Genomic DNA, 21,900 nt, shown 5'->3' with positions numbered 1-21,900 from the left:
TTAATGGAATTACCTTCCTGCTGGTGTCTCTTTGCAAAAGACATCTCTCCATCATTCTGTAGGTGGAACCTTTGGATGCAGCGCCTCACAAGATCTTCCCAGCCCGGCTTCATGGATGCTCGTAGCAGACTGGTATCTAGGGATGTTATCTTACCTAAGCACACAGTACGGGATTAGAGAGACCTTAGTCATAAAGGAAAGCATTTCGGTTGACATACACAAATGTAAAGATTTAATGTCGACATTAAAAATAAATGTCTCTTCTGTTGACTCGGCCAGGATCTCAGTGGTTTAATATTACTTAAAGAATACATTATAAATCTTTGTTTACATTCTAATTACAGCTTACCCAACGTTAGAAATGGCTTCTGTGTTAGTAAACAGAATATAAGGTCCTGACTATATAGGATTAGACATGGAAATACAATTATAAGTGCTGTCAGTATAAATTTAAAAAGACCACCATTTAGACACTCATTACAGCAGGTAATGAGTTCAGGGCAGCTCAGCCTCAACTATCTTTAGAGCCCAACAAGTACTCTCATGCTGCGTGTGTAAACACAGTCACAGCAGTGTAACAGTTGTCCCTCACTGGAATACAATTTAAATGAAAGTATGATGCATTTGAAAGGGTGACAAGCACACTGCTGCTTGAATGACAGCCATAGGGACTGACTAAAGACTTGTCAAACTAGCATCCATAATAGAACTATTCACAGCTCCGCACCATGTCCAAGAAGCTCTTGTAGGCATAACAAGAATGTAGAGGCAGTACTTTCAGCAAAATATGAGAGAAAAATAATGCTGTCAATCTAGAATAAAACAAATCACGGCAATTATTTAAAATTGTGCAGTCCAAATAAAGAGGCAAATAAATAATAGCCCTGCCTAGATGCATGGCTACTGAGGTCTGTGTGGGAAACCACAGTAAATTACTATACATGAGTGACTAAGTGTGTGTGTGTGTCTGTGCCACACAAGTGGTACGGGTACATCAAAGACCAGGTGAAACACAAACAGCTGTCTGTGTCTGTGTGCCAGCGTTCAGGCAGGTACTTTACCTCCCAGAGAGCAGCCTGTGGTAGGAAGCTGGGTCTACTAAGTTGTTCAATCCTAAGGATCTTTACCGAGGATATAATATTCTTTGAATCCCTAACTGTAGTGCAAAGTGATTTACAAGCTGTTGACATCAAATAAGGTACTGCTGGAACTTTGCCTTACTAGAATCGTTACACCATTCTTTTGATGCAGGGCCAAGTTTTATTTGAAAAGCCACATATGGAAAGATGCTATGCTAAAACAAAGATGCAATAAAAAAAATCAAGAGCAAAGTTTTCTGTGAACAGCGGTTTGTAGTTCACTGCCGGCTGACATGTTCGTGTACCTTGTAGGTCCTGACGTGTAGTGAAGCTCTCGTGCGCGGGAAGCATGGGTCTTTCCTTCGTTGGCACTCTGCGAGCTACACAAATCAGGCACGACTGAAAGTCTAAAAAAATAAAAAAATAAAAAAAATAAAGTAAAAATAATTAAAAACTCAGAAAGAGAAAACAGAATAGCACAGGAAAGAAAATAGGAGATGGAGTATATAACAAAAAAAACAAAAACAGAGAGATAAACAGAAGAGGTGAAAGGGGGAAGGGATGGGAGAGAGGGGAGGGATGGGGTGTAAATGATAGAGACAGAGGGAGGGAAAGAAAATGAAATGCATGTTATTCCCAGGCAGCATAATTAATACAGTTATTAATGAGCATAGGGATCAGGGCTCCGCTCCTTTCATGAGGAGGAGCAGCTATCGCTGGCAAGGGAAATGATGAAGTGTGACCTTTGAAGGCGTGTGTGTGTGTGTGTGTGTGTGTGTGTGTGTGTGTGTGTGTGTGTGTGTGTGTAAGAGAGCTTGAATGCCCATCTCTGGCTACTCTCACCTGCAGGAACATCTAACACTGATGACACCTCTCCTGGCTCAACATTAAAGTCTGTGTGTGTGTGTGAAGCGCTGACTGACTGATGGCAAATATGACACTGCCAAGTCCAGGACTGGGGTGACCCCAAAAAGTCTGCCATCTAACTTTTCGGTGCCAGTAATACCCACACTCCCATACACGTTTCTTGTAAATGAATGCATGCCAGAACTAACACACACGCGCACACGCACACTCGCACACAGTCCTATTAAAAAGCCTCTTGGGTGGTCCGACCCTCAAATCTGTGAATCTACATTAATTTCTTGCTTTCCATCGCCTCCATTCCCCCTGTTTCTGTCTATAGCTGGACAGATTCCTGCACTGGTAACCACTCATCTTGCTTTGCCACTTCAGTACACACAAACACTGGCACACCTCTGGCCCGAGTCCTATTTGGCCTACTTGCCAAAGTATGGCTGGCAAACAGCTGGTGCACAAAAAGCAAGCCAGAGAGTAGGGAAAAGGCTCTAACTAGATTTGGAGTAAAACATTTGCTTATTGTTTTAATTTGCCGCTGAGTTAAAGATTGGCAATATAGCCTTTGAACAAAAGGGATTTAGGCTGCTGTACAATCACAAGTCCTGAAATATTCTGGCTAAAGGTCGTTTGTAATGGAATTTTACACTCTTCAGCATCTCATGCTCCCATCTAAAGCCTTGAATACCACTGGAATAGCCCTGTGACCTCTCAGTGACTGAACTCCGAAAGCAGAGCAGAAACAACATACAATTTAAAATCGCTTCCCTGGAAAGGAGAGCAGATGTTTATACAAGAAGCTAACACAAATTCCTCTTCTTTCTTTACACACAAATGCTCCCAAATGTGTCGAGTTTGTTTGTATTCTGTTGTTGTGTTCAAGCTGTTGTGAAAAGTACTGAATGACTGCTTTTGCTGTTGCATTACATGGTTAAAGCACATGGTTCCCTTGGAGTCATAAGCCCAGGTTTGGAAGGGATGTACATGAATTATAGATGAGCTTTAATGACAGCTGCCCAACCTCCCGTCTCCCTTGTGTCACTTAACTTTTCATGGGTGTAAGTTGAGTGGCAGCAGCACTGCTCTTCATCATTTGGCTATACAAATCCAGTTATAAGACAGATAATGGTCAACAATCAACGCCCTATGAATGACTAGCAGCTGATTATTACTTTAAATGATTTTACATTGGGTGGCAACCAGCGTTTCTTAAAGACAAGCAAGCTTTCTTACTTTCCTTCTCCAGGTTTTGTCGATGGTGTGTGTATATCTTTACACTACTTTAAAAAAAAAAAAAAAAAAAAGTCTGATCCCGCTCACCTCGACTCAGCTCTCCACTGAAGAGGGCAGAATTCAGTCTAATGTTATACGAGTAGACAAATCCTTGCTTTTGTTTGCTTTTTAATTGAACGCTCCAAAGCAAACTGTCAGTTTTAATTGAATTACTTTCTGAAGAGGTCTTTCAGTCCTCTGTCAAGTGTTTTAACGTGCTGACATAAGTGTGTGCAATTTCTAAAAGGGTCAGGTTGCTGAATGTTAAAATGCTTCCCCCGATGATTCAAACACCTTTGTACTTCAGGCTATATTATTTTCTCGCTCTTGGAACCTAATCATACTATAAAACTATTTAACAAGGTTACTGCAAATGGTTTAGACTTAAGCAAAGCAAACCATAACATTCAACGCAATTGTGCCTAGTAGGAAATGCTTAAGTGTGTTTCATAGGGTGCCGCTTTAGTCTCCGTTTTTCCCTCCTTGCATACCGTCTCCTTCCTCCTTGATGGACTTGGGCTCCGAAACGGCAAAACACTGCATGGTCTCATATTTCTGCTGCTGCGGCTCGTGCTCGTGTGGCTCTTCCTGGCTCTCGCCGTGTGGATTGACCAGCATTCGGCAGTTGAAAGTGTGACTGTTCCTTCTTGGACCCTCGCTGGACCACGGGACACCATTTACTAAATCGAGGGGGAGGAAAGGGAACAGGAGATTTTTTTTTAAGCAAATTGTACTGCAGCAAAAACTGAACAACAGAACGCGGAGAATGGGAGCTGCAACGAGCGAGCCAAGAGAGGCTACCACGCTGCAAGTGAAAGACATAATGAGAGCAAGACAGAGAGAATGAAGGCAGAAAAAGTGTAAAAAAGAGAGGGTTGTTGCTGGGTAGAGATCAGTCATAATGAGCAGTTGGAACCCTGAGCCCTGCGCCATCTATCCACAGCTATGCATCACAGCCAGGCCTCCATATGCATGTCCTGTAAAACATCATTGCCAATCTTTCTTCTTCTCTCCAACACTTACACAGGCGCGAGCAAACACACCAGAAAGGGCACACACATGTGTAAGCGGCCGTGCGCGTACGTGCACACAAAGAAAGAAACGTATAGTCACACACGCCACTCTGTTCACTCTAACAAACTCCCATCACACTCCATCTGGTTTGTGATCTCATTCAGTGCATTGATAATCTCCCAGTATCTGGGACACAGCCCACTGATCGTTTCCAGGGTGCTTCGCTCTGCGCTGCTCTCCCACCCAGATGGGCTGGGTACTCAGACCTCAATCCGAAGCGCCACGAGAGAAGGAGAGGAGAACTTCGAGCTCCTGATGAGCTCCAACGGCACAGATCAAAAATCACCTCTCGTGCGGAAGTCATGCAGAGGCAGGATGTTAAATGGCCGCGGCTATGAAAGTAAATTCTATCTTACGTGACAGAATAAATGGAGTAAGGTGAGGATAAACGCAATGTTTTCCGTGTGTGGGCTAAAAAAATGGGAAAGTGAGAACATGAAAATAGGAACTTGGTGAGCGTTCGTGGCAGAGAAAGAGAGAATGACACAAATAAGTGAAGAGAAGGAGAAGGAAGGACATGAAATGGAAATATAGGAGGCGCACGATGCTGCTGACAGGGGAGAGAAGCCAAAAAAAGGAAGTTAATTAGCTGAAAAGGGAGGGAGGACGAGTGCGAGCAAATGTTTGGGCTGAGCGTCAGCAAAAGGGACAAATGAAGAACCTATAGGTTTTTGCAGCATCCTAAAAGTCTCTGTTAAACAGCTGAATCAAATGCTTTCTGACCGTGACCGTTTAAATGTTTTAATTAATCTGACATCACTGCAACAACAGCCACCTACAACATACCTGTTTGAATAAGGAGAACGAGAGAGGCGAGGGTGTTAAGAGGCAGCGGAAGCACAGCACAAAGGACATACATGCAAAGTCAGGAAAAGCGAGGGACATGGACTAAAAGAGACACAGTGAGGCAGAAACTGACAGCAAGAAGAAAAAAAAGGGGAAAAACAATCTCTGAACCAACCGAGGGATTTAGGCAGCAGGTTCTTGATGAACTCAGCATGATCCCCGACATGCAGCACGCTGTAGACACTGGTGTTCATCAGCTCCTCCTGGTTGTAGCGCAGGTACTGGGTCACGTTCTCTGACACGAACACAATGTTACCCTCCATGTTCACCACAAAGAAGAAGCCATCCAGAGCCTGGAGGATTAAAAAAAAAAGACAGTTCAGAAGTTTGTTCACTATGGACTGGGTCATTTTTCTTTCACTGGTTAATGGTCAGGATATCCAGTTTTAAGCATATAAACTCCACAAACAGATGCAGAGAAAGATGTATATTCTACTGAATTCTATTGTTTGTTTGTCTTATTGTAACTTAATTACCAATTAGCTCGTTAGCTCATTATCATTAGGGATGTTCTATTTGCGCCTACTGTGCCTGAGATGTGATTAGTGTGCTCCAGCAAGAATGCTTATACAGCACAAAAATGTTGGCACAAATCATGGCAAATTCTACAATACGCAATACTTCCACAACTCCCTAACAAAAAAGGAAATCTCGCCACGTCTGGTTATTTTCCGCAACATCATCTAATGCACTGTTACCTCTATGATCTCACAGATAATGCCAGGCGACTCAGTGAAGGCACAGTTTATCTAAAAACTCCAACGACTGCTGATGCTAACATCCCCATGACAGCCGACACATGTACTAGTTGTGTCTGAAGAGGAACGATTAGTACGCCATGTGCCGGGTACATGGATCACTCCCACAGACGCTCACCATCGCTGTGGCTGATAAAAAGCAGGATAAAAGCATGTGCCTGCAGAGACGGGCGGATGTGAAGGAGGAGCAGTACTTAATTGAAAGAATACAGCCCCAGGTCAGCCATTACACACAAGGTGGTGTCAATTAGGCCATCAAATCACCGGGAGCTCTTAAAAAGGGAATTCTGCTGCTTGTAATGCTGTAAAGTTGATGTCAAGATAAGACGCAAGAGACTCTTCTCAAGGTGTCTCACCTCAGCTTAAATAAACATTATCTACACTACACACACACTTGTCAGCGTGTAGGGTCACATGACTTGTTCAATGGGTAGCAAGAGGATTTATAACGTAAATGTTTATTTTGTATCGTGTTGGGTTTTTGGCATCCTTGCTCATCTATAACTATAGTGTATATGTCTCAAACTACACTTCCTAACAAATCTACAGTGAACAGACAAGTCTGGATGTAGCAAACCCATATCCCGGGAACACATGATCATGTTGAGAAGAAAGTTTTCCTTTGCACGCCTTAACACAGCACGATCTGAAAATAGATTAAGGAGATCTCATCTATCACTGCATGAAGCAGAGCTGTTCCAAAATGCAACACGGTTGTGTAAGTCCAGTCTGCATGAAGAAAGGCCATGAACTGCACAAGTAGGGCAAACAAAAACAGAGCAAACACTCTAGTGCCAACGCCTGCCTTCCTCCAGACACTCTTGCATAATGTTCTTAGCCAATACCTTAATTTGCAACACCCTCCCTAAATACTAAATATAAACACTAGAGACATTTCTACAGCAACTACAAATTAATAAAGCCTGAATAAATACATTGTGAGTGATATCATAGAACCTATTGTTTTCACATATGATTAAATATTGCTACACAGCAGGTAATGAATTGCAGCAGGGTAGGAATCTGGGAATTTCTCTGGATTATTTAAATCTGAGCAGTGCTTTGCAACCAGAGTTCTCTCTTCTCATAAATTCTCGCTTAATATTAGCCATTTTCTACATTTCTGTCTTAAAGCAATTCAAACATGCCTCTAGTACTGTATGACAGTGATGCTTAACACTTTGTTGGTAGAGGCAAAAATATGCATGAAACACACAACAGCCTCTGTACCGCGTGGGCTAGCAAGGATGCAAACTACATGCCACAATAAATCATGTGACAGAAGAAGACTGCTCCCAGAAGGTTAAAACAACAGCACACTAATGTTTCTTCACAGCCTTGTCCGTCTTTGAGTTGGCATGAGAGTGGGCAGCAGAAGGCCTTGAAGGAGGGTCATGGGGCGCGTGGGTGCATTTCCTGCCGACAGCCAGCCATACTCCGCAGAGCACACTGTAATTAGCCTGGGCTGGCGGACGGGGACATGGCTAGAGCGGAGCGGGTGTGAATGGCCGATCGCTGTGTTTTGGGGCTGCTGACAGATGGGAAAGCTTGCAGGCTGCACTGGTCTATATTTAGCTGCGAGTTAGTATGTCGATTCAGTGACGCTGGACCAGGAGAGCTATAAATATTCCATGACAGGACAGATCTAGAGGCGAAGGAAGAGAAGATGGGGAGGGAAAGACAGAGAGGAAAGAGAACTGAACAAGCAGGAGAGAGAAAGGGAGGGAGGAAGTGAGTGAGAGGACAGGCTCAATGGACTGATTCATCCGCCAGGCTGTTGCTTTCTTTCCTATTATATGTAAGCACTCCAGTGGTCCTTCGTGGTACAACGGGGCCCCATTGGCCCGCTTGTGATTTATAGCCAATCAGGGGCGGATACAAGATGCTGGCAGTGTGGGGTACTTCAGCACGAGTCTGGCATTTCATAATATTTTCTTCACATATGGCGCTATGAGTAAGGAGGAAAAGGCCGTGCACCCACCTCCAGCATCATTGGTCCCAAGGCGTCTTTGTCGATCACACTTTGGCCTGTTGATGAGACGTCAGCCTTCTGCACCTCCTCCTCGTTTGCTGCTGCAGCTTTTTCTGTTAAAAGCGAAGTTAGTAAAAATTTAAGAGACTGTGTCAGGGCTCCTTACTGTTTCACAATGAGGAAGTTACTAAAAAAAAGAAAACTGTAACGTACTGTACTGTCAAACATGGAAAAAGAAAAGGCTGAAACAAACAACTTTACTTTTCCTCTGAAACTAACCCACATACTATAAAAGAGGTCACCCACTGACGAGTCTTTTAACAGCAAACACATCGGTCCCCTTTGTGAAACCATGTGGCCATGGCTCACACCGAAGCACAGAGCAGCAGCACAGTGCGAAAGGTGTGTTAGAGCACACAGCTGCCTTGTGGGGGGCAGTCACTGTTTAGATTACTCTGTTATGCCAAAGCCCTGACAAACAAACAAACAAAAAAGGCCAACATGGAAACAATTAAGCATTGATGGTGTCCAAGCAATGTTGTTCCAAATTGGAAAACAAGTTGTAGCAGTCAATACTCCTGTTGATTTTCTATTAATGGATATGGAGAGTATGAATTACTGAGCACATAGATGCGTATGGCTTATAATTTACTACTGTTTTCATCTTATGTCCAATCAAAATCCACTTAAAAAAAAAACAAAACAAACATAAATAAATATAAATATCCTGTAAGCTCCTGTACCTGTGCTATAATGCGATGCATGTGTCCGTTTGAGTGGGTTAATAACCATGCAGAGAAGCCTTATGTTCAAAGCGTAGGCTGCCCTACTTTTAGAGATGATGATGTGAGGCGGAATATCATTGGGCTTTTTGTTGTTGTTGTCGTTTCTGGCTTCTTCTTTTTTTTTTTTGGGGGGGGGGGGATGTTGCTTTCGCACGATGCCAAGAAGCAGGCTGACCATATGGTGAATAAATATTGTGGTAAGAGTCAAACAAAATTATCCCGTCCCTTGTATTTTCTTTTTGGAAGGGTGAAAGCAAATGCAGGGTTCCCTTGGCTTTGTGGGTTTGTGCACCATCGCACAGACACAAATTCATCTCTTTCAGCATTAATGATGTGCGCATCAGCAGGGCCTCTCTGGGCCCAGCGGGGCCCTGTAGACCAGCACAGCTGCCCTGGGTGCAGACCCATCACTCAGTGTCAGTGCGGCCCTCCCTGCCTTTCTGTCTGGAGAACTGTGGAACTGTGCCAGACACAGAGAGGGACTGACCAGTTGGGTAACAATTGCTGCTTAACACACAACTAACAAGACATTTGCTATATACTGTTCCTTCTTTCAGATATTTAACAATTTGCTCAGTTTATTTTTATATTTTGAATATTGGAATAAATAATGTACTAGGCTCAGCTTAGCAGCTACACAGACCCCAGTCCACAGTTTTTATGAGTCTTAACTGGGTGCTCCTGCCAACACGGAGTGTTAAAGAAAGAAAAAAAAAAAAAGCTGTAAAACTCTTGGCTATGCCATTATTCTAAAGGCTCTATAAGCATATTTCTCCACATATTGTCTGTGAAGGTGCAACAAGCTGGAAAGAGAAAAGACACGCAGAAAATTGCAACCAGTTTCCAAATCAGGGTGGAAAATGTACGCAGACAGTGTGAGAGGAACAAACAGGGATGAATTCATTGCTTTTTTTTTTTCTCATTCCTTTTTCCAAAGGCCATCTTCACCACATGGCACATCTCTACAGGAAGTCACCAATCAGAGAGAGATATTAAGTCACATAAGTGTATTTGAATACATGTAATATTGTCGCTATAAGCAGAAAGTAAACTAAATGTGGACAACAGAAAAAAAAAATATACTACTAAAAAATAACTACACCTCTGTTTCAGATCACATTAAACACATGAGGTGCAATGAAAAGCAAATAACAGTAGGACATAACATAAGCTCACAGCATCCCCGCTTCACTTGTGCAGGATGAGATGCAGTAGCTTCCTGCTTTAACTACACACACACACACACACACACACACACACACACACACACACACACACACAAAAAGGTTCATCTACGTGGCCGCTGACGTATGGAGGACAAGGCAGAATAGGAAAATTTAGTCCTTCCCTCAGGGGTTCCTTCTGTACTAAAATGTTTTGCCTTGAGAGTCAGGCAGAGGATGTCATTATAGCAAAGGGTTAAAAAAAGAAAGAAAAAAGATGATAATGCAGAGAGGAAGTGTTGGAGGTAGAAAAGAAGGCAGCACAGAATAAGACATCAAAAAAAGGGGGTGGGAGCAACAGACGCTAGCAAGAATTTGATTGTGATTTTTGCATCACCATTACATAACAGTTGGCTCTGTGAGTCACAAAACATGATGACATCATCAGCTGGTCTGATTCATACACACCTCGAGTGGGCCACTCTTTGTCTACCAGCCACTCGGCTGTTTTTTCGGCTGTGCGACGGTAAAACATTAAGATCAGCACGTTCCTTCAAATTGAAGCAAGAGAAGAAGCCCTGTTTTTTTAAAAGCTTTAAGTGTTCTACCACTTACTAAAGACCCCTACTTCCACCCACACACACACACACACACACACACACACACACAGCAGCGAGTACAACCAAACATGCTGATCGATTTGCCTGATTTTCTGGCTCAGAGCGCTCCTGGGAAAGACTGGCAGCCAACAAAAAAAAGAAATAAAAAAACTGCTCTGGCTCATCCACATTGTATGATGGAGTGTTGGAGGGAACATTAAATCAATTGTGCTGCTCTTTAATAAGAACACCAGTTACTGTGTATGAAACAGATCCCAAATCATAATATTTATGCTATCAGATCTGAGGTTTCTGTCAACACAAAGCCACCCGTGGAAGCTGTGTCGAACTTTAAAGGCACAACTAAGAACACAGCAACGAATTTGATTTGCAGCTGTGTCAAAGCCACTGACGTGTTTTCACTAAGGTTAGCCATGGTATAAAACTGGGCTTTATGACATAAAAAAAAAGCTGAAAGGGGAAAATTACAGAACTTCATGGGAATAAAGAAATAAAAAAATAAAATAAAATAAACAGCTCAAATAACTCCGTATTCCTTTCGCTGTTGCACTGTAGGGATCTTGATTGTTTCTGCAACAAAATATCACGTTTCAAAAATATTAGAGGCTGCCATTTGTACCTTGCTCCTTTATTTGCCTGATTTGTTTCACAGTTTCCTTCAGGATTGCACATTTGTCAGGTTTGACATTGAAGTTGTCGATGTCGTTGAAGTTGGCGAAGATCAGCTCGGCGAGCTCTTCGATGTATTTGTTCTCGTGCTCGCGGTTACGCTTCTCGTTGCTCCGTTTGGGACTGCAGAGACAAAAACAGAAGGGTGAGAAACTGCACTGAGGACAGCAGTAACACAACACGGGCGATACAGATTGATGGCTAAAGGTTCAAGAGAGTGGAAGTGCATCAAACAGCTCCAGGGTAGCAAAGTCCATCCATCTATAAAACTACACCAGGGTTCCAGTGTCCACACATTTTTCCTGAGTAGGGCTGAAGAGGCCTCTCATTTTGAAAGCTGCCAAATGACAGCACACTGACAGTGCAATATATCTACTGAGGCATCGAGGAGAGTCAACACTAGTGTCAATTCATCCTTCTAGGAGCTTTCACGCTGCTAACATGGCACAAGGGTAAACCAATATTACACTTAGAGCCCGATTAAATATAGGATTTTTAACATTCTTGCCGACTTAAAAACTCTTTATTTCAATATGTCAGCCAATATTTTTCTCTTTCGTACACATGAAACAAACATTTCCCCCACATTGGATCTATATAGTTATTTATTTACGTTCTGATTTGCCAGACTCTGCTCAGTCAGCAGGTGGCTGTGTTTGTGATTGGGAAACTGAAGGGTGCCCTCTGGTCTACAAACTATTCAGCGTCAGTCAGCTGAAGGGTGTTTCTCTCGTCTTTTCCTTCATTAACAGTTATAAATGCAGATACCGATAGATTGGCAAATAGCTAATATAGGTCGATATTATCAGCCTGCTAATAAATCAGGTCTACTCCATTTATGTTACAATAGGTTAAAGAAAAATGTGTGCAGGAGATTGTGAACCGGACAACTTTGCAAAGTCGTTACTCATTTGTGTGGACCGACTAAAACTGGATCTGACCTTTAGTGCATGATAACTACTTTGCCCCACATTACATTTAACTGTACACAGCAAAAACTCGCAGAAATGTCAAAAACATAACTCCTAAAGGGACCAAATACCTGGGTCCAAGAAGTTCAGCAGAACATTCTTTGCGTTTCCGTGACTCTGCCCTGCCAGGGTCAGATGAGTTTTCGCCGACTCCACTCATCCTCAATGCATATCAGCGTCTGGAAAATGAACACAAAGAGGCACAAAAGAAGAGTTTTACATTTGAAAGAAATGCTTCAGCACTACAAGCATAGGCAGCTATATAATGTGAAGAACACCCATGCTGGCCTGTATACATGCCAACATCGGAATCTGCATACAACACACGCACACTCTACAATGTGCTGGGGGCACAGGCAGATCCACTCCAGGAGAAATGAGTGAAAATGGAGCAGAGAAAGAGATTCAATCATTTCTCTCTGATGGTGGAGCTCTCCCTAGAGAGACTGAAATGAGAACACAGCACCTTGCCCACAGCACCAGACTGCACGCTCAACCATGTACCAAGAAAAACCCATTTGTTACACAAAACCAAAGCAAAGCTGGCGCACATTAAGAGCAGAGTGGGTTTACAATGACAACATGTGTTCTTTGTTTAAGTGCCTCTGAGAATGCTTCACATTGGTTTGTAAGAGTCGCTTAAAATGTAAATGCAGGAATCATATCTTGTCTGTTCTCTCTGAACTTATGGAACAGACTGTAAGATTTTCAGTGAGTAAGAAATCATGTTGTGACCGTTTTGTGTTATCAGAACTGACAAGGAAGCTGAGACTTTGCTGAATTTGTCTCAAACCCTACATGCCAACACGTTTTGAATGCTGCTTTTACTCCAACCCTGAAAGCAACCATAGGCTGCCACTAAATGAAAGACAATCAATTATTGATCAGAGTAATGTCTTATTAATTACCACCTGATCTGAACATCTGATGGTGCCTAATGGACTTGGGTTTCAACATAAAAGGATATCCTTCTTTATAAAAAAAATGCATTAAAAAAACAACATTGCGTTGGCTCATGCAACATGATTAACTACACCTTTTTCTGCTTTCGGAGTTTGACAGAGCAAAGGAGGGGAGGTTAAAGGCAATTAAGACTAAGAAACAGGCAAACCTGGAGAAAGAAAATGGAAAAGTCTTTCCTCACTACAGTGCCCAAGATTGGGGCATGCTGTGTTGTTCTACGCTCTCAGCCACTCTAACCATGGAAACGGCTATGACATACACACACACGCCGCTTTACTGCTCAGCCATTACATAAGGAAGAACAGAGCAGAAAACAACACAATGTAGAGCAGAGTGGAAAGGAAAAGCTCGTCAGAAGCAGGCTAAACTAAAAGGAGAGAAAGTGACCATGCAAACTTGAGTCTGGCTCCCTCCTGGCCTGAAATGACCTACTTTAAGCTAATGGTAGGGTCTGTGCACAAATGGATGAAGCAGTCATGATTGGCCAGAGAGACAGAGGAGAATCTGAAGGGTAAAAGACATTCGGTTGACAAGCGACTTGAGCACTGTTGTTGGCCTGTACAGTGAATGAACAGAGCATGATACACAAACGTCACTGTGCATGTGCCCTTGTGTTACGCTCTTTCAAATGCCATTAGGCTGCTTTCATGCCGAGGCACTGTGCTGTTCACTGAATGTATAACAGTCTCTAAAAAGAGAGGTTACAACTTTTATTAATGACAACGGAAACAGGCAATTAAACCCTAATAGCTAAGTGGCACTCTCTGCTCCGATTGGCTGTGCCCTGGCTTTCAGGCACAAGTTACCATGGGAATTCTAGACCTGATTGGCTCCACCAGCCCCGCGAGGCCAGATATGATTGGTTGCTTCCGTCTCCTTGACATGGCAGTAATGATGGGTCATTGTACGTTGAGACAAATAAGAGAGACTGGATGTAGAAGGCACGTCTCAATGACACCAATACAGACAGCCAGACACCCTGGCAAGCAGGCTGGTAGGCCATTTTTGTTGCTGGGGGAGGGCTCTGATCTTCACATGGGCAAACTAGGAAAGGATTTCTAATCCTGGAAAATGCGCTGGTTCCCAGGGCAGCTATAAACAGCTGGGCACTGGTGTTAGTACTTACTATACGGGAGCTAAGATTTGACTTAATTATCAACATCACCCCCTCGGGAAGAGCTCCTCAAAGCTTAAATGCTCTTGGACACAGTAGGTATGAAGGAAGAGAATAGTGGCATGCTCCCCAAGTGTGTCTCTGGCATGATAAATTCTTATCCCCATCCCCCAGACCTGAAGTGATGTACACAATTATGATGACAGAGATCTCAGAGGTAACACAGAACATCACAGTTATAGTTCCAAATGCAGGGATGGCTATGCCTAACGACTCTGCCGTGATCCTTACCGACTTCCCATATGCATATGCTTTATTCAATTAAAAAAATAAATAAATACATAAATAAATAATTTACCACCATACTTGCATTTTGCTTGTAGCAGACTAGGTAGTAGCACGAGGGGAGAAGTGCAATTCAAAACAATTTAATTGGACTAAATGATATTTTAATGCAGGCTATGTTAAACTCTGCAATAACAGGGCTGATGAGACTCAACACAGATTAATGACCGCATAAGAGAGTAACCTCATTATGTAGGGGAGTGATTGGCATATTCTGGAAGGCATCTATCAAATGTTCAGTTCATCAAGCTGTCAGCTCATTTAGTTCATTAGTGCTGTAAGTTGAGACATATGGTCCATCACTCATTACAAGCTACCTTATGTTAGTCATACACAGTGTGACATCTGTGTAAGACCAAGCAGGTTTTGCCAAGATTCGCACAGTCACAATAAAAGAGAGCCGGGCCACTTCTAAACAAATATTCTTCACAAGCCAAAAGAGCTACAGAACTGACGGATAGTACCTCAGCTGGTCATACCACATGTCCACTGGAGTAAGAAAGTGAAATTGAAAAGAGAAGTGTGCCCATACACAAAATTTGGGCCTCTCCATGAACTCTTCCTACGCAATTAGGAGTTGCACAATCAAATTAGCACACATGTATGAGAATCAACAAATAAAAAACAAAATAGTGTTGTGGAATTTTACATAGCGATACTGTAACAATACACAGACACCAAATATTGGTATTTCATTAAATAAATGAAAATAGTCAGGGAATAGTAGCAACAAGAGGGCTTGACATTAAAATCAACCCCACAAAACCAAAAAAGATACCTCCTAATTCAGAGCAAGTTAATGAGTAAAAATTCATCAGCAATTTCCTTGCATCCACCAAACAAAAATTCATGGCTGCCTGGTCAGTGTACTGATTTTTTTTCCCCCCACATTTTGCCAATGACTACGAGCTGTGTTGACTAAATGTGTATTCGCGTTGCAACGATTGACTCCTACCAGGCAACCTGTGCAATCTTTCTGCAAAGAGTCGCGGCATGACTTGGACTGACTGCCACTGCACTCAGAGAGATGGCCACAGGTTTGCAAATAATACTGATTTATAAATGTAGACAACTGGTTGCTGGCTGTATTCTGGTCATATTCCTATAGAACGGGAAGGCTGATGAGCACAAATGTAATAATTAAATGTGAATTCCTATGTATGTAGACAGCAACAGATATGCGTTTTTGATGGGTTATCACAGCTAATTATTATATTATCAGATACATTTCCAAGTTGCATGTAATTGCCAACTTGACCCCATTCAGTTGCAGACTGATGGCAGACCAACTCCATGTTACATTAACATTCTGGTGATTCCCACATCTAATTATGATGTCATTATGTTGCCTAGCGGCCTCCTACCAATGGGTTAAAACCATCTATTTGTAGTTTATGTACCTATAGCACTTCATAATGGTTCATAACAATAAGACATAATCTACATCTCATTAAAAAAAAAATTGCTTTGCTATACAATGTCATTTTATGCTTTTTTTTTTGTTGTTGCTCTTGACATTTGTCAACTATAAGGCATGGATCATAATCAAAATTAGATCATGAAATCCTCTTTAACATGTCAGTATACACTGGATTAACACAACCTTTTATACCAATTTTTCATTATACACTTCATAATAATGGATTGGATTTATATAGCGCTTTTCAAGGCACCCAAAGCGCTTCACAATTCCATTATTCATTCACTCTCACATTCACAGACTGGTGGAGGCAAGCTGTAGCCACAGCTGCCCTGGGGCAGACTGACAGAAAAAAAAAAGAAAAAAAAAGTACATAGTAAAAAAATAAATGTCAATATTGTGCCATCGGCCCCTCTGGCCAACACCAGTAGGCGGTAGGGTAAAGTGTCTTGACCAGGACAGAGAGCCCAGGGATCGAACCGGCGACCTGCCGGTTACAGATGCGCTTCCCAACCCCCAGCGCCACGGTTGCCACTTCATGTATAATGTCTTTCACTTTTCTCATTGTGATTAACTATATCAGTTTTCAAACAAGCCAAACAATACCGCATCATGGGGAGTGTAGTAGTAACTATGGTAGTAAGCAAGTCAGTTTTGTTTGTTTGTTTTTTTTATATCATGAGGAAGACCATGCAACCATGACAAACATTAGCCTGTAGACTGTAAGAGACTATCTGGAATCAATTTGTTTAAAAGGGGGATGTCTTTTACATACTTTACAGCTGGCTGCAGCGGGCTGGGAGGAGAGAGAGAGGAGGGGAAAAAAAAAAAAAAAATCAATGGGAAAGTACAATTCCATATAACATGAAAATGCAGCCATTCCTGTTCTATACTTTTCAAATCCACTTTGAGAAATTCTCCTCAAGGGCACATGCAGTAGTTGCTGCACGTGTTGTGGCCTAGTGTCTTTCACAAACCCTCTGGCATGTGGTCGCCTGCAGACAGCCTTGCATGTACCATCTGATTACAGAACGTCACTCGTACACAAGCCGGCCATCACACACTGGCCGTGGAAACTATAATGCCTGCATAATAATGCACTTGGAAATTATCCTGTGGTCACTGAGGTCCTCTAACACATGTTTCCATGCAGATTTTCCACAACTTGAAAGCTGTTAGGTCTCAGCTCATGTAAGTGCAGTAAACACTTACCCACTGCCCCAAATTGACACTTCATTACAGTTTTACATCTTTAGCGCATCTGTGTGGCTGATTCACAAGGCTGAATTAAAGGTCAGGTAATTAAACCTCTGTAACAGCCACACCCACTAGCATAGCAACACAACATTGATGACTTTCCAATAAAAGTATCCGATCAGTTTTAATCAGAATTATTGATTTTGTCAGAACTTAGACAGAAATGCAAATATGTAATGCTTCCCAGCGTATTAAAACACCAAAGTGTAAATAAAAATAAACCAAAAAACAAATGCAAGCAAAAAGCTGGAGAAATCAATTGACTTTGAAAGTACTCTGTGCACTTGAGGGAGGTGCTCATAGGTGAGTGTCATTGCTTATATCTTAGGTGTCACCTAAGTGCAGACTCTCCACAACGGACCTGGAGCCAACCAGTCTGGCGAGGATGGACTGAAGAGACAACGAGGGGCTGCTGCTAAGGTTGCCTCTGCTGCTTGAGGCAACCATCTTTCCTCTGATCAAACTCAGCTGCTTCAACCTTTACATGACATACACTATTAGATGGCAATGAGCACATCCACAGCACAAAACAGAATTTATCTGCATCTGTGAGGAGAGAATGGCACAATACAAAACACTTCACTTAAAGAATACACAGAAGCAGAGGAATTTGCTCTGCAGCGACTCAGCTGGGAAACAGTAAGATGAATAGATTAATGTGCAGTATCTCCACCTTTATGGGGTAATATGTGAGAAATCTTTTGAGCAATTTTAATAATTGAACTTTCATTCATGCACACAGAGAGGCTGGGAAAGAGCATTTTAATTCAGATAGGACTTTATAAACATTTACAACACCCTGAAGTAGGGCTGGGCGATATATTGCGTTTTTAAATATATCAATGTCTAAGGAGCTTGGAAAGAAAAGCGTCTGGACTTATTTGAGTTGCTTGAAGACGTTTCACTTGGGAGTTCCCCCCCAAATCTTTGGGGGGGGATACTCCCACTGGGTTTAAATCTGGGACTCCCCACCATTTGACCTTAGAACTGAAGAAGCTTCTCGGATGAGAGGTGAAACGTCTTCAAGCAACTCAAAGAAGTCCAGACGCTTTTCTTTCCAAGCTCCTTAGACTACGATGACCTGGATGACTGAGAACCTTCACAGACATAAATATATCAATATATTTTTATGTGACAATATCGTTTATATAATGTTACTCTGCCTCGCCTTTCTCCTTCACTGAACACAACTTCCCCTCCCCCATCGCTTTACCTGCAGGCAACAACAAGATGGACACGGCAGCTATCAAAGAGGAGCTGGTCGGTAAAAAGAAAACATTTGGAGATTACGATTTTAGTGCTGTCAGCGTTAATCTCGTTAAAATGACTTTAACGCCATAACTGCTGTCAGGGTGTCAGTCACTCAGTAGAACTTGGGAACAGAGCAGCTGCAAAATCTGTCTTTGTTATTATGCTCAGCGTCTTTTAGTTTACATTTTGACTGCACAATTGCGAGCTTTTTGTTATGCACAAAACCAACATTGTTTTATTTTATTTATGGAGCATTATTGTTTAATAAATGCTGATAATTTATTTGAGTAATTTTTTTATGTACATCTACGCTCTATGATAATAAAAGTGCCCGTGTGAGATCTGGGACACAGCATGACTAAGAACTCTTTTTGCTCTTACTTTATGGCTTTAAAAAATATATATAATAATCGCGATATATATATCGTATATCGCCATCCAACTAAAGAATATCCAGATATGAATTTTGGGCCATATCGCCCAGCCCTACCCTGATGTTTTTAGCTGTATTTCCAAACCGTTAACAATGCAACGGTTTCTGCTACCTTAAATGGGTTTATAATACTATTAACAGTATACAGCTCATATACCCACAAAAGGTGAACCAGGTTTAATGTGTGCCACCAAAGGGGGCCTTTAAAAAACACTGAATCACCCATTCTAGTCATACTATAATGATGGGGGAAAGGGATGCAACGCGCGGGGGGGGGGGGGGGGGGACTGTGTCTGATTGCCAAGAGGAGAGGGTATGTGCCAGTGTGCCATTCCTGTAATCATGTGGGTTAGCAGGGCTTTGATTATAGAGACACACCCAGTGATTCTGGAGCTCAGAGAGCTGGGCACGACTATGCATCAAACTGCATCAAAAGCTACTGGGGAATCGTTTGAAGTCTCCTGCACTATAATAATGAGAGCCCTTCCAGAAAGTGCAAAGCCTCTGTGGGGCACTGAACATTGTCTCGCTGGTGTGTAATCTCTCCTCAGTTGGCTCCTTGGTTCAACAGGCCCCCTGAGAGAGAAACGGAGAGCAAGAGTGCACCAATAAAGACTGCTTCTGGAGCGCTGCAACATGGTCCATTTATTTCCCACAAACTGAAGGGGAAATAGTGAAAGGGGAGGGGCACAGAGGACTCGTGGCTTCTCATTTTATGCTCTCGATATTTGCGATGGGTGAAAAGATGTGCAGAGAGTGCCAAAACACAAAGAAACATGACGGGATCATGTAAGATGGTATTAAAGACAAATGCGTTTGTCTTAAAAACAATATAAATATCAGCAAAATACCCAGTGGGGTGGGGTCTGCAGTGAACTGCTGACAGCTGCTATTACCTTAAACCAGATGTTGTGATATTAGGCTTGGGCTGAGAAAGAGGCAAAAAGAGATGGAGGGATGTATGTGGTGATGGATTTAGTGTTTTGGAGCAATATGACAATGGCGCTTGAGTGATGGGTATTTCCCTGTAGATATATTCCATGTAGAGGAATCAATGGTGAACTGTGATTACAATAATTCAGAGTCAGTAAATGAACAGAGGGGACAGCAACACAGCACGTTTTGTTTTGTTTTGTCTTGGCTTTTGTTTTGTTTTTTCCCCATTTAAGAGAAGGTTTGCAGAGTGTAATGGCTTGCGTTTAGTGGTTCAAATGAGTGGTTCAAATCTGCAACAAAGGTTAACTTTCAGTTCTCTCCTCAAAAACATAATCACTTACCCACCTATACGCTTACCATGATATTTAAACAACCATTGTTATGAGGGTTAGCCAGTAAACAAAGTAAATTCTTTATTCAAATTACATGTGTCCAAAAAGTTAGACACAAACACACAAACAGACCACTGCTGATTAAATCAACAGAGAGGTAGGATATTTGCCTGCTACCAAGTCCCACTCAAGCATTTGTCCGCTCTAGAATCACTGCAAGGTAATGGCTCTAAAGTGCCCGAGTGCAACCAAGAGCCCGGTCCCCATTTACTGAAAGCTGATCACGCTCATCAATCTTTTAACGCTGGCAGTCACTTCAGGATGTCGCAGGATGCGAAGCAGAGGTCTGTCGGTATAATAAGCACAGAGTGCTGGCTTCTGGCTGTCCGAGAAACACACAAGATTGGTCAGATAGGTGAAGTGAAGTGTCAGCTATCGAGGGATGGTGAAATTGATTAACTGGTATAAGTAAGCGACTCCCCACAACAATCCAGTCAACAATTCATCTGTGGCTGACAGCAATGCCAGAAAGGAGATTCAGATATCACTGCACAAATCCGATTACGGAAGAAGCTGGAAGTAGGGAAACTATGAGCTGATCTTTGAAGTATCAGTTGCTTGATTATTTACTTGCAGCTGTATATGGCAGTACTAAAGGAATTACCACGGTTTCTACAAAGGTCAATAAAATGTAGCCTGATCTTCATCTAAACCACAACTGTAGAAATGCACTGATGAAAGTACTGAAAGTGCGTAAATCTCTGTTTTAATGAATCCCCCTAGAGTCAGGTGTTCCAATCAAGGAGATGCTACTGAAAGTGTGACTTGCAGAAGGTTCCCCTCCCTCTAGATTAAGCCATTTTTTATGTCATGTCTTAAGATTGAGGCACAATTCCCACCAACCGCTCAGAATTTTCAAATGATCTCAGAGGAAGTGGCATAAAATTTAAGAAAGGTTAGAAAAGCATTTCTAATTACTTTGGCATTCATGAAGTAAAAAAGACACCAAGAATGTCTACAAGTCATGTAGTCATCATTGTCATAGGAGTGGAACAAGTTTAAAAAGGATAAAATTCAGGTTTTTGAAAGGCCGAATTGAAGAGTACTGACCTTAACTGAACTAAGATGCTTTGGCAAGACAGAAAGGTCTATTCAATAAAAATAAAAAAAACACACAAACAAACAAAAAAAACAACAACCCCAAAACAAAACACTCAAATACTCAAGTATAAAAGGAACAGGAACAGTCTAAAATTCCTCCTAATAATTGTGCAATAAGTATCTGCAGGAAAGGAGTTACTAAAGTTAGAGTTTCATGTTAATAGTTTAGTCTGATTGTGTGTCTAAAACTATGACTTGGATGTAGATGAGAACAAAACAGAGCACTCCAACAGCTCAAACTTTATTTTGCAACTGTACTGTGCGGTGCTGAGAACTGCATACCATCTTTTTTTTTTTTTTTTAAATATTCACTGTGCCACTGTGGATCAGCACGTGGCAGCGCATTCAAGCCACACAGACACACTTAGAGTGTAGCTACGTTAAACAAGTGCAGGCTGCATCAAAAATACAACAAAACTCAGAACATGAAGAAGAAAATCCAGTTTTAGCAACAGCAACCAAAACCATGCCATCTTATGCAAACTATTATGATGATGAATCCCCTCAGAAAATGGTGTAAGAACAGTGAGCAATACAATAATCCCAGGCCCCAACTGAAATGTAACCTTTAAAATAACAGAAACTTAGTAGTAGTAGTACTGGTTCCAAGAGTAAAACATT

At 42.0% G+C, this 21,900-nt stretch overlaps 1 protein-coding gene across 9 annotated transcripts in view; it reads right to left on the bottom strand.

Moving 5' to 3' along the window:
- Nucleotides 1-21,900, bottom strand: part of ncoa2 (nuclear receptor coactivator 2) — a 60,167-nt gene that overhangs the window by 17,198 nt on the left and 21,069 nt on the right. For all 9 annotated transcript variants that reach the window (XM_026179483.1, XM_026179481.1, XM_026179488.1 and 6 more), the window contains 7 exons: nt 12,139-12,246; nt 11,047-11,219; nt 7,869-7,972; nt 5,245-5,422; nt 3,701-3,889; nt 1,385-1,486; nt 14-154 (listed from right to left, as the gene is read on the bottom strand). In XM_026179483.1, coding sequence (XP_026035268.1) covers nt 14-154; nt 1,385-1,486; nt 3,701-3,889; nt 5,245-5,422; nt 7,869-7,972; nt 11,047-11,219; nt 12,139-12,227 — 976 coding nt within the window. In that variant the 5' untranslated portion in view covers nt 12,228-12,246. The remainder of the gene's footprint in view (nt 1-13; nt 155-1,384; nt 1,487-3,700; nt 3,890-5,244; nt 5,423-7,868; nt 7,973-11,046; nt 11,220-12,138; nt 12,247-21,900) is intronic.

Source organism: Astatotilapia calliptera, chromosome 9, assembly GCF_900246225.1.
Source record: "Astatotilapia calliptera chromosome 9, fAstCal1.2, whole genome shotgun sequence".
In the NCBI taxonomy this organism is placed as follows: Eukaryota; Metazoa; Chordata; class Actinopteri; order Cichliformes; family Cichlidae; genus Astatotilapia; species Astatotilapia calliptera.
This window is presented reverse-complemented; position numbering and strand designations above follow the sequence as displayed.